Here is a 14785-nt window from a genome sequence, read left to right on the forward strand (position 1 = left end):
ACACACACACACACACACACATATACACACACAAAGACAGAAAAATCAGCATTCAGAGATTGTGTGTGTGTGTAAAGGAGAGAGACTAAATATCAAATCTCTAATGTTTGTTTCTTCATGCACTTCATAGTTTATCTAAGTCAAATTCAAATTTTGGGAAAACCTAGACATTAAAATCTACAGGGCCTAAAAAGATGGTTTAGTAAGTGAGAGTACTTGCTGTGCAATTGTTTGGACCTGAGTTCAGATCCCACGCTCATGGACAGAAGCTAAGGATAGCTGCCTATCCCTGCAATGATGGAGTCAAAATTTGTCAAATTGTGTTCAAGCATGGGAGTGCATATATAAAGGTGTTGTGTTCTAGGATTTGGCTTCATATCTTTATTATGTGGGGCGGGCTTCGTGTATAAACACACATGTGGAAGCCAGAGGTGAACTGTGACTGTCATTTCTCAGGTGCTATTCCTCATTTGTTGAGATAGGGCATCTTACTGGATGCCTAGAACTCACTCAGTAAACTAAAGTAGGCTAGCTGGCCATTGAGACCCAGAGACCCACGTACCTGCCTCCCTAACCCTGGGATGACAAGGGTGTAGCATCACACACACCCAGCTATTTTACAGGGTCCTGCAATGGAACTCAACTGCTTGTGCTCACAAGGCAAGTACTTTACCAGCTGAGCTCTCTCCGCAACCTTAACTTTCAATGCTTTGAGGCATGATAAGTATTTACTCAGTTTGATATTCTAATATCCCAGTGTACCAGACAGCAGTTACCAGAAAAAAAATAACTCTAGTAGACTTATATTTCAATACTGCATTGTTAGTATGTGCACCGTTTTGAATACGTAAGGAAGAAACCAGGGCAGAATGGCTCAGCAGGTAAAGTACTGCCATGTAGGCCTGATGACCTGAGTTCAATCCCCAGAACACATATAAATATGGAAGGACATAAGTGACCTCCTCAAGTTGTCCTCTGAGCTCCACATGCACACTGTGGCACCCTCTCACCATCACTGGCATAGTATACATATACACAACAATAATAAATCTGAAAAAAAAAAGTGCCTACCACAAAGCAAAAGAAAAAGCTGATTTTTGCTACTTGGGTTGCAGTAAGTTTCCCTACAGTCTTCAGTATGGATTCTTGATCTTTCACAGTAGGATAAGACATTCGGGACAACTTGGCCTCTAATGCATGGCTCGATGGAAGCTGGCGAATCTCCATGATATTGCTGAACCTTACACGGGACTTCTTGGGAACTAAAATGGAAAACATAATAAACATTAAATATATTCTCATATCCAACAAAAATTAAATATTGTTTAATTTAATCATAAATGCAGACTATTCAGCTCATTTATGATCAAATTAAGACAATAAAAACACTAGAGTTCTATTAATACCTGGGGCAACTTTGCCCAGTCAAAAGGGCTAATGGAAAAAAATGATTTCATCTATGAAATGGTTTAAAGAGTTTAAAATAGGGCAGGCAAGATGGTTCAGTGGGTACCACCTACCACCAAGCCTGATGACTCAAGTTTGATCCCCGGGGACCCACATGGTGGAAAGAAAGAATTGACTTTCATAAGTTGTACTCTGATCTCCACACAGGCATATAAAATAAATAAAAATGTAATTTTAAAAAATTTAAAGAGTTTAAAATGATTAAAATTCCAACAAAAGGCTTATAGTTGTATATATACACAACTACCTGGTTCAGGATTTTACTATGCTTATTACTTCAGCATTTATAAGAAAACATGATTTTGATTATTCTTCATGGTTACCTAATTGAGAATTACCTGTCTAGGCAAGCATTCAGAACACTCCTCTACGCTACAGTCTCATGTCTTGCAAAGGAAATTACAGATGAACACTGTGCTTTATACTGTAGCTAGCATTCTGAAGGAAACGCACAGAACTAGCAAAATTCGAGCAATGTTTGTATTTGGGTCTTGAAGGGCATGTTTATGAGACTATTGTTCACATAGATAGATAAATGGGACTGTGGCTCCATTGATAAGAGTACTTGACTATCTGGGTTCCCCAGCACTGACTAAACTAAGCACAACAGTATATGCCTATAATCCTAGTATTTAGGATGTACAGATAGGGGGACCAGAAATTCAAGGTCATCCTTGGCACATAGTAAGGTTGAGGCCTGCCTGGGCTACATGAGAGACTATCTCAAAGGGAAAGAATTAAAACTTATTTATGTATCTATATATTAGTTAATTAATTATTAATTTATATGTCCTTTTATATATGATGATGATGAAACCATAGAGCTTCCTGGTATCTGGAAAATATTTCCAGTTGAATTAATACAGAAATTATATTCTAACAGATTCACAATCCATTCAAACTACCAAAAGAGTGAAGGCCAAGTCAATCCCCATAAAAGTCAAGACACACTATATGAACCCTGTGGCTTAAAAGAAGCTAAATTTCCATTCACTCTCAAGCATGGAACCCTAAAGTTTGACTCACTTTTTTCAGTCCCAATGTTTGTACTCTCGAGCTTCTCACTTGGAAGATCATGAAACTTCACAGGAACATACAGTGGTTCACTCTGGAACACATGCAAACATAAGCAAACATAAGCAGCAAAACCCAAAGCTCATCTATCATGGCAGAATTTAAATACAAGGCACGTAGATACAGGAACCATCACAACGCGACTGTTTCCCACCACATCCATCTAGTCAGCCCCACTTTCCCCACAGATTGGGAAGGAATCTCATCCAGTCCACACAAGCACAAGAACACAAAGAATCAGTTTAAAGTAGAACTGTCAGCTAGGAGATGGCTCAACAGGCCAGAGCGTAAGCCTGACAGCCTGGGTTCAATCCCTGAAATGAGCCAGCTCCTCAGCCCGGTCTTCTAACCTCCCCATGAATACACATATGCTTCCCCACTCCCTCACCTAATAGTAACAATAACTAAATTAAAATGTCAAGTGAAGAAATGTCACATGGTATCTTTGGCACATTCTGGGAACCGATACCTCAACCAGTCCTCTCTCGGCCAACAGAAAATGTTCATTCTCTCAGCCAACAGAAAATGTTCATTCTTTGAATAGCATGCCATGCTGGAAGAAGTACTTACATGAACTCCCTGCTACCTGAGCAGCTGAGGTGGAAGGATGGTGTGAGCCCACTAGTGTGGAGCCCACACAACAGCATGAACCCTTGTCTCTGCCCACAAATAAAAGAGAACAAAAGCACCCTGAGCTAAACAGACCCTGTCCTAAGTCCTGTGAATAAGGGTGAGTAAACAAAGTTTCCCACCCCCTAATCATTCTGTCCAGTGGGGAAGACAGCTAAGGGACAGATTCCAATCCAGAGTAGAACTACATTTGTTGGATTTGTTTTATTATATACAAGATTCAACAACAACAAAAATCTTGTGGTGTGGGGAGTATGACTACAGGTGTGAAGCCCATCAATCTCAGTTGCTATATCTCAGGAGCTGTCCACCTGGTTTTTGAAACTGTCTCACTGGGACCAGGTGCTCACCCTTAGGCTGGCTGGCCACTGGGCCCCAGCAATCTCCCTGACTCTGCCCCCTCATTGCTGTGACTGCAAATTCCTGCCACCACACCTTTAAGCTTTTTAGGTGTTGAAGCCTGAGCTCAGGTGTGTGGCAAGGACTGTACCTGAGCTACCACCTGAAACCCAAGCCAACAATTCTTGAAAACATTTAAATGATTAAAAGATGAGTGGAAATGCCACCACTGAATAATTCTTACTATTCATAAGGTTCAAATACAAAACAGCTAAAATGTATTTCTCACTAGTCCTCAAAATGACTTTAGAGAGCAGGTGTCTTAGAGGAACTGTCCTCAAAGCAGAGATACAAAAACAGATAAGCAGGAGACAAAATATGGTTCCAAGACCCAAATGCCACAGCATTTTTACAAATGTTCTTATTCAAAGCTTAATTCTTCCAATTAAACTTTTGTTTTTGAAAATCAGACTTCTAAAATTTTCTTGAATTTTTCTTTTAGCTCCTGACACAAAACAATGACACCATAACATATTCAGGAAACAAATTATATTCACCAAACTAAGTCAATGAGGTCAATTCTTGAAAACATTTAAATGATCAAAAGATGGGGGGAAATGCTACCACTGATTAGTTCTTACTATGTGTAAGGTTCAAATACAACTGACATGGTCATTTTGCGACATACAATTTTTTATTATAGCATTTGGCCCTAGATCAATTTGACTTATCAGTCCTAGAGATAAAAGCAAAAACTAATAGAAGACTAGTCAGCACCTTGTACACTGAGCAAGGCAAATGACATTACATCACCTTGATACTTAAGATAGCAGAACAAACTTTTTCTCCAAGTTTAATAAAGTCTTCACAGTATCTGCTAACCCATCTGATACACAATGTAGTTTAAAAATCAGAAGAACAACAATACCAGGGCAATATTTTAGAAACTTGTATGTGAAGGGTCAGTGAGATGGTTTCCCAAGTAAAGACATTTGCCATACAAGCCTGATGACTTGAGTTCTGTCTCCAGAACTCTATGAAAAGATAAACGATTCCCAAAAGTTGTCCCTGACCTCCACATGCACACTGTGGCACACACAGGCACATACAAACACATACAAAATAACTAAATAAATGTTAAAAACAATGTAGAATAAGTGAAGGAACAATTTGCTTATTCTCAGTGTCAAGCACCAATACTTGTTTCCAAACAGAAATAATAATGAGCATTAAACTGAAAGCTGGTAGAGACACAGACCTGGCCTGTGCTTTCTTATTTTCCTTCCGTAACTAGCTTTCCCCTTCCCTCTCTCCTCAGAGGCAGCTGACCTGCTTACCCTGAGGCCCCCAGTCTCCCTAAGGAAAGGAAGTGCAAAGCAATTCTCTTCAAGGGCACATAATACTGAGCCACATCTCTCATTTAACTGGTGTCATCACAGGTGTCTGGTTATTCCAGCTATGGCCGAACAAGAAAGGCAGCACTTACCAAAGAACTACTCATACTGGTATCTGTTGTGCAAGCAGCAAAGTAACCTTCAGCGTCTGCAAACTAAATACAGAGAACAGGACATCAAATTCATGGAAATTCATGTCATCATGCTGCACTACTCAGATAACTCAAATGAACACAAACAAAAATCCAGAACAAATTTATGCATTAAACTATTGTTCTCAACAACAGTAGCCAATGCCAAGGGTGCAGCCATGCAGAGTAGATTTTATCATCTTGTCTTTCCTGATGAATATTTTGAGGCTGGCTGTTTCATCAAAGTAGAAGACACTGGATTAAAACCACAGTGAGTCATCTAAGGTAAAGCTTGAGCCCTTTTCCTTGCATTAATATAATATTTCAGACATGCAGAGAAAGACAGGTGAGTTAGTGAAAGAAGACAGCAACCCTTTGGTATTGTCATGAGACTAGACTGACCTGATGAAGTCTCTGACAGACTCAGGGACTGGCCCACACTGTGGGAGCCACTTAATACTGTGCAAGTGTAATTCCATTTAGTAATCAGTGCAACTCAAAGATGTCATAAGAAAAGGGACAGAAAGTGACATACAATTTTGATTCCTCACAAGATATTGTGCTGCCAAGTTGGAAGAATTCTTTTAAATTTTTAGACTTGGGCTAAAGAGATGAGTCATTGGTTAAAACTGCTTGCTCCAGAATCACAAGGATGGGAGTTCAGATCCAAGCACCCATTAAAAAGCCAGGCTTCACATAAATGCTTGTTAACTCTAGCTCTGTGGCTTGGACACCCTCTTTTGGCCTCTGTGTATGCATACCTGCACACATGTGTGCATATTCTCTCTTTCTCTTTCTTTCTCTCTCTCTCTCTCTCTCTCTCTCTCTCTCTCTCTCTCTCTCTCTCTCTGTCTCTGTCTCTCTCTCATGTACACACACACATACACACACAAATAATTCAAATAAATCTTATAAACAAAATAAAATTTTGGACACAAATAGTTTGGGTTGTTTGTTTGTTTGAGACAGGGTTTCTCTGTGTAGCCCACGTTGTAGACCACACTGGCCTCAAGACATATGCTTGCTTCTACTTCCAAGAGCTAAGATTAAAGGCCAGTGAAACCAGTCTGACTTTTGTTTTTATCATTTACCATTACATGCTCAAATGAACAATTTAAAATTCTGGCTTTAAGAGCCAGGCAGTGGCAGGGCACACCTTTAATCTTAGCACTCAGGAGGCAGAGGCAGGTAGATTTCTATGAGTTTGAAGCCAGCCTGGTCTACAAATCAAATTCCAGGACAGCCAGGGCTGTTACACAGAGAAATTCTGTCTCTAAAAACCAAAAACCAAAAATAAAAAACAAAACAAAACAAAAAAACTGACTTTAAGAAAACTGATACACCACTAAACTTTGAAAAGTAACACTTAACAAAATTAAAAACTTACAAAAGCAGCAGGCTTTCCTCGAAATCCTCTTGTACACTGTTGCCTCCAAGGTTTCCAAATAATGAAGCCCAAAAGGTACAGAACAAACATGGATGTTTTCGCAAAGGTGCTGAAGAAAGGCTTGTTGTACTGGGTGAAGACATACTGTAGAGGAAAATGTAAGTTACCCAAACAACCTTAAGAGATTTAAAACCTTTCTGCACATCTCCCTCTTGTCATCTCTTCAGAAGTCCATGTGGGTAGGGAAGACCAAAGAGATAAAAAATACTTTAAATTCATCTCTGAATACTATATATTTCTTGCACACAGGAGGTAATATTGTCAAATGAAGCAGCAACAACCATCAAAAGAAAAAAAAAAAGGTTTCTCAACACATCTACTGAAAACCTACTATGCAAAAGCATCTGTGTTAGGGACTAAAGAAAAATAAAGCAGTCCTCCCTGCTTCTGAGGAGACACATATATGAAGAAATTTGCCGAGTACCATCCAGGAGCTTCAGGGTGCCATGAAAGTACCAAAAGGAGAAAGGACAGGTGTAGGGTATGCAAGTTTTCAAAGAGACTATACCATATTCTCTTTCTCGTGCGCCCCCCTCCCCGTGTGTGTGTGTGTGTGTGTGTGTGTGTGTGTGTGTGTGTGTGTGTGTGTGTGTGTGTGTGTGTGGTGGGGAATGGACAAGCATGTGCACATGCACATGAAAGCCAGAAGACAAATGCTATCTATTGTGTGAAACATGGCCTTTCACTGCCCTAAGCTCACTCAGTAGACTAGAATGGCCACTGATCCCAGAGATCTGCCTGTCTAGGCCTCCCCAGCACTGGGATTACAAGTACAAACCACCATGCCCACACCACCACACCTGGCTTTCAAACATTATTCTTAAGGTATGTGTGTGAATGACTGAAGAAAAATCAGGCCATGCAGAAGAAATGGCATGAAGAAAACAAAGCAGACTAGCATATAACAAAAATATGAATGTTAATGCTATTAGGAAACTACTTTTATGTGTAATTTTCTTTTAAATTGTGTGAAAACTCACCATATTTTTATTTTGTCTCCTAGGAAAAAACAACAGCAACAAAACCCAGTTACATGCACCTAGAAAGATGACAAGTCAGGAGAAATAAGGAACTTTAAGACCCAGATGGAGGCTGGGCCTACTTCCCACTGAAGAAACCATAGCTCTCAGTGACAAAGGCCAAATCCAGGGTTGAGGACAGATATGTACAAGATGAGCCTGAAGCACCTTAAGCCAGAAAGCAAATGAGATAGATCTGAGATCATATGAGAAGGATCCCAGAGCCAACCTAAAGGGGCTCCTACTAATAAAGTTAGGGTAGTGTAAGCCTTACAACACAGTAATTACAATGGTTAGAGATACACAGCAAACAAAAAAACGCAAAAACCCATGAAAGGGATTTGTTGGCAGTTAGCACTAGAAGTTCTTCATAATTGTTCTCTAAAGTAAAAGGAGGGGAAATAGCAAGATTTACTCAATATTTTATATATATGACCCATGTTTCAGGATGTAGAAATTATCACTAAAAATAATTCCAGCTAAAAACACAGAGGAATGGTTTTTATTAGAATCATCATTTTGCAAATTCTAAAGAAATAATCTCTCAGAGAAATCATCACACAGATATTCAACTATTATCTAAAGTTTGATGAGAAATTTTTAAATTATTTATTTATTTTGTTGGTGGTAAATGTGTGTGCATGTGTGTGAGTATAGTGGTCAGTCAACAGCTTGTAGGAGTTGATTCTCTTAATTTCTTACAGGGGTCTCTGGAGTCAAACTCAGGCGGCAGGGCTTGGTGGCAAGCACCTCTACCCACTGAACCACCTAACTAGCCATCTCATTTGGCCAGGTGATGAATTTTATACTACTTAAACTGGCATTACCCAAAACAGCTGTGCAGACATCACATGCCCCCTGCCCTGATGTCAGAGAAAGTACCTAGTACTTCCAAGATATTCTTGACTAAAAACTGAACCTAAATCAAGACTTTATACCTAACTATATTAGATACAAACTAAAAGAACAAGTTAGTTGACAGGATAAGGAAACAATCAGCAAGATCAAGGAAGTGGTATGCCTCACAGGACAAATGGCCCAGTTTCTCCAATACACAAAGGAGAAGAAAAAGGGGAGTGGCATATACTTCAAAAGTACAACAAAAGCAAAGTGGATCCTTGTTTAGATCCTAGCTCGGTTGTGTGTGTGTGTGTGTGACCTAGATACATCAAGAAAAGTGAACTGGTTATCAGATGATTTTAATGAATTATAGTTAATTTTATTAGATATATTAATAGCAGTGATTATGTTTTTAAAATAAAAACAAGGTGATTTTCAGTGTAAGATAAGTAGGAAAGAAATTATGTGGCAAAAATTTGCATAAAGTATTTCAGGAAAAATGTTATGAACAGGGTTGATGAGATTACAAAGACTGATCACTGTTAAATTGATGACTCATGAGGATTCATTATACTACATTAGTCTCCTTTTTTCGTGTGTATGTGTCTCTAATTTGTCTATGGTACAAATATGTATATGGGTGCACATGTGTGTACAGGTGTGTGTTTGGATGTCTAAAGCTGACATTGGGTATCTTTCTCAGTATTCCTGTCTACTTTATTTATTGAGGCAAAGCCTCTCCCTGAACCTGTAGCTGGTCTCAGGGATCCTGGCCTCTATCTCCTGAGTGCTGGGATCACAGGAGGCTGCCACACCTGCCTGGGATTTACACAGGTTCCAGGGATTCAAACTCTGGTCCTCCCGCTTATGGACAAACACTGTCATAAAAAGTCTGATATGTTTACCTGGCTGAAGATTTAAACCTTTGCAGATTTAAACTGTTGCAGATGTTCTAAGATGACAAAATTATAACATTTTTTTCACTAAAACTTGTTATGTGCTTAAAAACTGATTTCTAGCTTTACTGAGGTATAACTGACAAATGAAAACTATATCTGTGCACAGTGGTACACACATATAGTCCCCAGCACTTAAGAGGAAATTGGCTGGGCTACATGGTGAGTTCCAGACCAGCCTGGGATACACAGGAAAACCTGTCAAAAGAAAGTACTAAAAACTGAACAAACAAAATCTACCCTAAAACATATTTACCATGCACAATATAATGCTTCAATACATGTTAAGATTGTGAAATAATTGTCAGTTGGTGGAACTTTTTTAAACTTTAGATATGAATTGCTACATTATAATTTAATGTAGCTTCCTTGTCTAAATCCTTTCTTTTGTTGGGGATAGGGCATGGGTGGGACGGGGTGGAACAAGAGTAAGGGTGTATCAAAGTCTTGCTGTGGGCTGGAACTCATTATGTAGATCATGCTGGCCTGAGAACTCACAGAGATCTACCTGCCTCTGCCTCCTGAGTGCTATGACTTAAAAGCATAATGCCAGAATGCCCAGCCTAGTTCTAAAGTTTATTACTTGATAAAACAATTTATTTAATGCTACAAATTTTAAAGTTAAGTTTAGGACCCTGTCAACATTAAGGAGATTTCTCTGAAGCAAAATTATGGAATGTTAATCTAAGAAAAGATTACAGAAGAGTTTTGGAGTGGAATACAAAGGACCTGTGGTGTTCCACCAGGGTCTATTCCCAAAAGGGCAAAATTTTTTTTTACTCACAGGATATAACCTCAACTATTTGCTTAGCTGTGATGTGGAATCCAGGATATCAATGGCCTGCCCTGACATTTAAATGCCTTTTATAAAGTTAAATTCCCTCTTGGATATTTCCTTGTGACTGCAATATGTGAGTCCTATGTGATGAATTCTGAAAATAAAAGTTGTGATAGTGAGATGGCTCCATGGGTGATGGTACCTGCTGCCAAGCCAGATACCATTAATTTAAGCCCCTGAACCCACATAGTAGAAGGAGAGAACTGACTTCCACAAACTGTCCTTTGATTTTCACATGGGTGTCACATGAATATACATATACTCCAAATAAGTAAATAAATATAAATATTACATACAAAAAATTGTTGTCTTCTTACAAAAATCACTAACCAAACAGAAGTATGCAAATACAAAGTACGAAAACACAAAGTACCACAAAACTACAAAGGAGATAGACATCACTTAACACATGCTTAGCTTCAGCCAATCATACACTGGAAGTTTCATAAAAATATGTGAATCAGCAAACACATAAATGTGGACTCACAAATGTATGCATGAGAATAACAGTGACTTGTACATGAAAAATTGGATGGATAACTCATGTTTACTTTTCCAATAATACTCTTTTTCAAATTTATTCATGTGTGGTAAGCAATCTACTAAGCTATGCACCCAGACCCAAAGTGTTCCTACTTTCTACTAGTTGGTGAATGTTTGTTCACTAGAAAATAGTATTTATAAAAAAATAAACTCAATTTTGATTAAAAAAAAAACACCTTTACATAGTAAGAAAATATATTCTGAGTAACGCTCCCTACAAATGTAAGAAAACTGCAAGAAGGGATGTCGGAATGGCTCTATGGTTCAAAGAGTTTACTTTTCCTTCCAAATTTAACTCCCAGCACCCATGTTGCGTGACTCACAATTGCCTGTAACTTTAGTTCCAGGGACTCAGAAGCCCCCTTCTGGCACCTATGGGCATACACAGACACAAACATGCACATATAAAAAGCTTTTATAACTTTAGGAAACAACAAATAGCATCATCTCAGTCTTCACTTGAAATGACACTAATACAGTATCAAAGAAAAACAAAGAATTCAACAATATTAAAATACCACTTTTAGAAGCATGAGGCACGAACAGAGGAATACTACGGGTTGACACTGACTGTTGTCCTACCGCAGTATCATCAGTGAAATACTACTGGCCAGCATTAATACTATCATAATGCAACATCATTGGTAGAGAGATACATACCGAGGTGAGTTCTGAAGATGCCACCCAGATCACATCAACCAGCAGGAGAATCACTATCCCCAGGGCCATCCGCCTGCGCTGACTGAAGCCACTGTTCTGCGAGTTCACACGGTTCATGATAAATACACAAACCATCTGCAGTCTGTTCATTGAGAAAGCAGAGATCTCATTAGAGTCTCCTCTAATAGAACCACATAAAAATCAGAAACCCGGTACAAGGACATGTGAGACATTTGCTAGTGACTGCTCACAATGTAGTGTAGAATTTACCTTGTTGCCAGGGCGTCTCTGAGATCCTCAAATGCACCGACGGCAAACCTGGCAGATTTCAGTCTAAATGGAGGTGAAGAACTTAGACCACCTAAAACAGCACCACAGAAACTATGCTTAGGAAAATTTCAAGTGTAAGATCACATCTTTTTCTACTCTTCACCTTCAAAGACGATCAAACTGTATTCAACATAAACCACACTGGGGATGTAGCTCAGTAGGGGAATGCTACCCTAGCATGCATCAGGTCCTGGGTTCCATTCCAAGCCCTTCCCAAACTGGACAAAGTGGCACTTGGGAAATAGGGGGACAGTAGAATCAGAAGTTCAAGGTCAGTCAGAATACATAGTAAGTTGAAGGCCAACATGGGGGATATGAGACCTTATCACAAAATAACAAAACAAACAAAAAACAGGCTGGGGTTGTAGATCAGTTGGTAATGTAGTTGCCTAACATGCAAAAAGCCCTGAGTTCATTCCCAGAACTGCATAAATCAGGTGTGGTGGAGCATGCCTGTAAGACAGAAAGATAAGAAGCCCAAGGTTACCCTAGGCCACCTTCAAACAGTGAGTTTGAAGCCAGTCTCAGATACATGAAACCTCCCGTGCCCCACCCCCATACACACCCAAAAGAAAGAAAATGATTACTCTCAGAGAGGTCCTGGATACCAGGCAGTTAAAAAAAAAAAAAAAAAAAAAAAAAAAAAAAAAAAGCAACATTCAACATATGGCACATTTAAGAGTATCATAAACAGATCCTCGAAGTCTCATAAACAGAACTCCCTCGAATCTCCCTTCAGGATATTCGCCCCCAGGCAGTCTAGACACGCGTGCAAGCATCAAAAAGTGTCCTTATGCCCCATCTCCAGTGGATTAGGCTCGCTGACAGGAAGTGATGTCCTCACGTGAGGACAATGATCTTACTCGCTCACCACCCGCCTGGTCACTACACCCCCGGCTGCAGTCTCAGAGGACGATGGAAAACAGCTGGTACAGGGAAGCCTCCCCTTGACGAGGAAACGGCGTAAGGAAGACCAACCGTGTCACCTCGTGAGGGGCGAGAGGACTCTGACCCGTCCACTATGGCCGCAGACGCCCGCCCGCCCGCCGCCTACCTGGCCTTCCTGCCCCTCGATGGAGTCGTGGCGGCACCATGAGCGGCCCTGACCCGGCCCGCCACCCAGCGCCGCCGCCTCACACCGCAAGCACAGACCCCGACATCGCGCCGCGCTGCAGACCCAACTTCAGAAGCCGCGCCGCCCCCTCGGCACCGGGCGGCGGCTGTCACTCAGGCCAGCACTCGGCCGGGAGAGAGGGGAGTGACCCAGGCCACCGGACTCCGCTGGCAGCGACAGGCCTGGAGGCCCCGATTGCGGCCGAAGCCCAGGCCCCGCCCCGGACCGGTCAGCCAGCCAGGCCACGCCCATTTCTGGCCAAACAAGCCCTGCCCACTGCTGGCCAACCAACAGGCCCAGCCCCCGGCCTGTCAGTCGGCCAGGCCCCACCCCGACCTGTAGACCCGCCCCCAACCAATTAGCTAGGCTAAGCAGGGAGAAGATCAACCGGCTCCAACACCCCGGCAGACAGGCACCACCCCACCCTTCTGGGCCCCATCCTGGAGACTCTAGGCCCCCAGCTTGTCCACCAACTAGGTGACGCCCTCCCTATCACTCAGCGAGTCCACAGACTAAGCCCCGCCCACAGTTCGTCCATCCTGGCCCCTCCCCCAGCCGACAATCCCTGCCCTAGGCCTGGGTAGTCAGCTCAGGGCTCCGCCCCCAGGCTGCCCAGCAGGCCCCGCCCCGACCCAGTCGGCTTCTGTGGCCCCGCCCCCCTGCGCCAAGCAGGCGCTCGGGTTACGTCACGCTGGGTGCGACTTCAGACTAGCAGAGGGTTCTTCTCCAGATAGATGTTTCCCAAATGGGAGCTCCAGCCCCGGGCAGGCTTCTGGCGTGGAGACATAACGGTGACGCGAAGGAAAAGCGATGTGAGAAGAGCGGAGGGAAGCGGGCGGAGGTGTCTAAGGGAGAGTCCATCCCTGGCCAAGCGGCCAGACATCTATCCCTACAGCCCCACCCTGAAGCTAAAGTTGGCTGCAGCATTTCCTCCGAAGTTTAAGCTGCATACTGCCAGTAACCCTTTATAAAAACGACGGCCGAGTGGCTTGGCACGCTTTGGATTCCTGGATCGTTTTGTACGTAAACTAGACTTTCATTCTTGGAGCTAGAAGTTGTCTAGACCAAGTTACTCATCTCCCTGGCCCTCACTTTCCTCATCCAAAAGAGCATAGAATCATGTCAGTGCCTCTGTGTGTGTGTGTGTGTGTGTGTGTGTGTGTGTGTGCGCGCGCGCGCGCGCCTGTATGTTTATACTAAATAAATTAGCTAATAGAAAGGGATCAGGTCAGCTTGTGACACATAGGAAGACCTCTACGGATGCTAGTATGACTAAAATTACGGGATTTTGTTTTTACTTTTAAGTGCCTTGAAGCTCCCATAAGAAAGAAAAGTTGACCAGCATCTTGATTTGTATTTAGAAAACAAACACGGCACTTAAGGCTCCCATAACCAGAACTGCATTGTTAACATTTTTATCAAATGTGGCAAAGAAATAAAAATGTCATAATGTGGTTCGCCCCTTCTCTTTAAATCTTTTGTCTACATAGTCTAGGGACTAAAAATAAGATGCGCATTTTGTGTTATCTGCTCAGATTCTAATAAATGATTGACAGCAAACACTCTCAGCCATTGAGAAACTCGTTGCTGGAGGTTAAGAGATAATTCAGTGGGTAAAAAAGCCCTTGCTGTGCAAGCATGAAGTCCTGAGTGCAGATCCCTAGCACCCATGTAAACAACTGGGCTTGGTCACGTGCATGTTTGTAACCCCAGCACTGTGGGAGCCAGACTCTTCCGGTTCAGTAAGAGAAACTTTCTCAGAGAAATGAGATGGAGAATGACAGAGCAGGATGCCTAATGCTCTATGGCCTTTGTAGGTATACTCCTACACACAAACCAACCCATACTTGCTTGGCCTTTTGGTTAAGATCAAGGATCAAGCATACTGTGTGTTCTTACCTGTCTAATATCTGATCTGTCTTCTTTCCAAGAACAATATAGTAAGTGGACTTTGGGAGCAAAAAGGTAGAAGTGAGCTGGGTCCATCAACTCCACACCTGGAA

At 41.7% G+C, this 14785-nt stretch overlaps 1 protein-coding gene across 3 annotated transcripts in view; it reads right to left on the reverse strand.

Annotated features, from left to right (window-relative positions):
* Slc35f5 (solute carrier family 35 member F5) overlaps nt 1-12994 on the reverse strand; it is a 34293-nt gene extending 21299 nt beyond the window's left edge. Inside the window, exons 1-7 of one of the 3 annotated variants that reach the window (XR_003485754.2) lie at nt 12723-12994; nt 11609-11699; nt 11339-11480; nt 6423-6566; nt 4997-5059; nt 2494-2575; nt 1072-1262 (exon numbers count right to left, since the gene is read on the reverse strand). Coding sequence is in view for 2 of the 3 variants with exons in the window: in XM_027417776.2 (XP_027273577.1) it covers nt 1072-1262; nt 2494-2575; nt 4997-5059; nt 6423-6566; nt 11339-11480; nt 11609-11699; nt 12723-12762 (753 nt within the window). In the remaining variant the exon portion in view is untranslated. The remainder of the gene's footprint in view (nt 1-1071; nt 1263-2493; nt 2576-4996; nt 5060-6422; nt 6567-11338; nt 11481-11608; nt 11700-12722) is intronic. The other 2 variants (XM_035445256.1, XM_027417776.2) reach the window with 2 other exon arrangements.
* Nucleotides 12995-14785: the final 1791 nt, after the last annotated feature.

This window comes from Cricetulus griseus, chromosome 5 (genome assembly GCF_003668045.3).
Source record: "Cricetulus griseus strain 17A/GY chromosome 5, alternate assembly CriGri-PICRH-1.0, whole genome shotgun sequence".
NCBI classification, from domain to species: domain Eukaryota; kingdom Metazoa; phylum Chordata; class Mammalia; order Rodentia; family Cricetidae; genus Cricetulus; species Cricetulus griseus.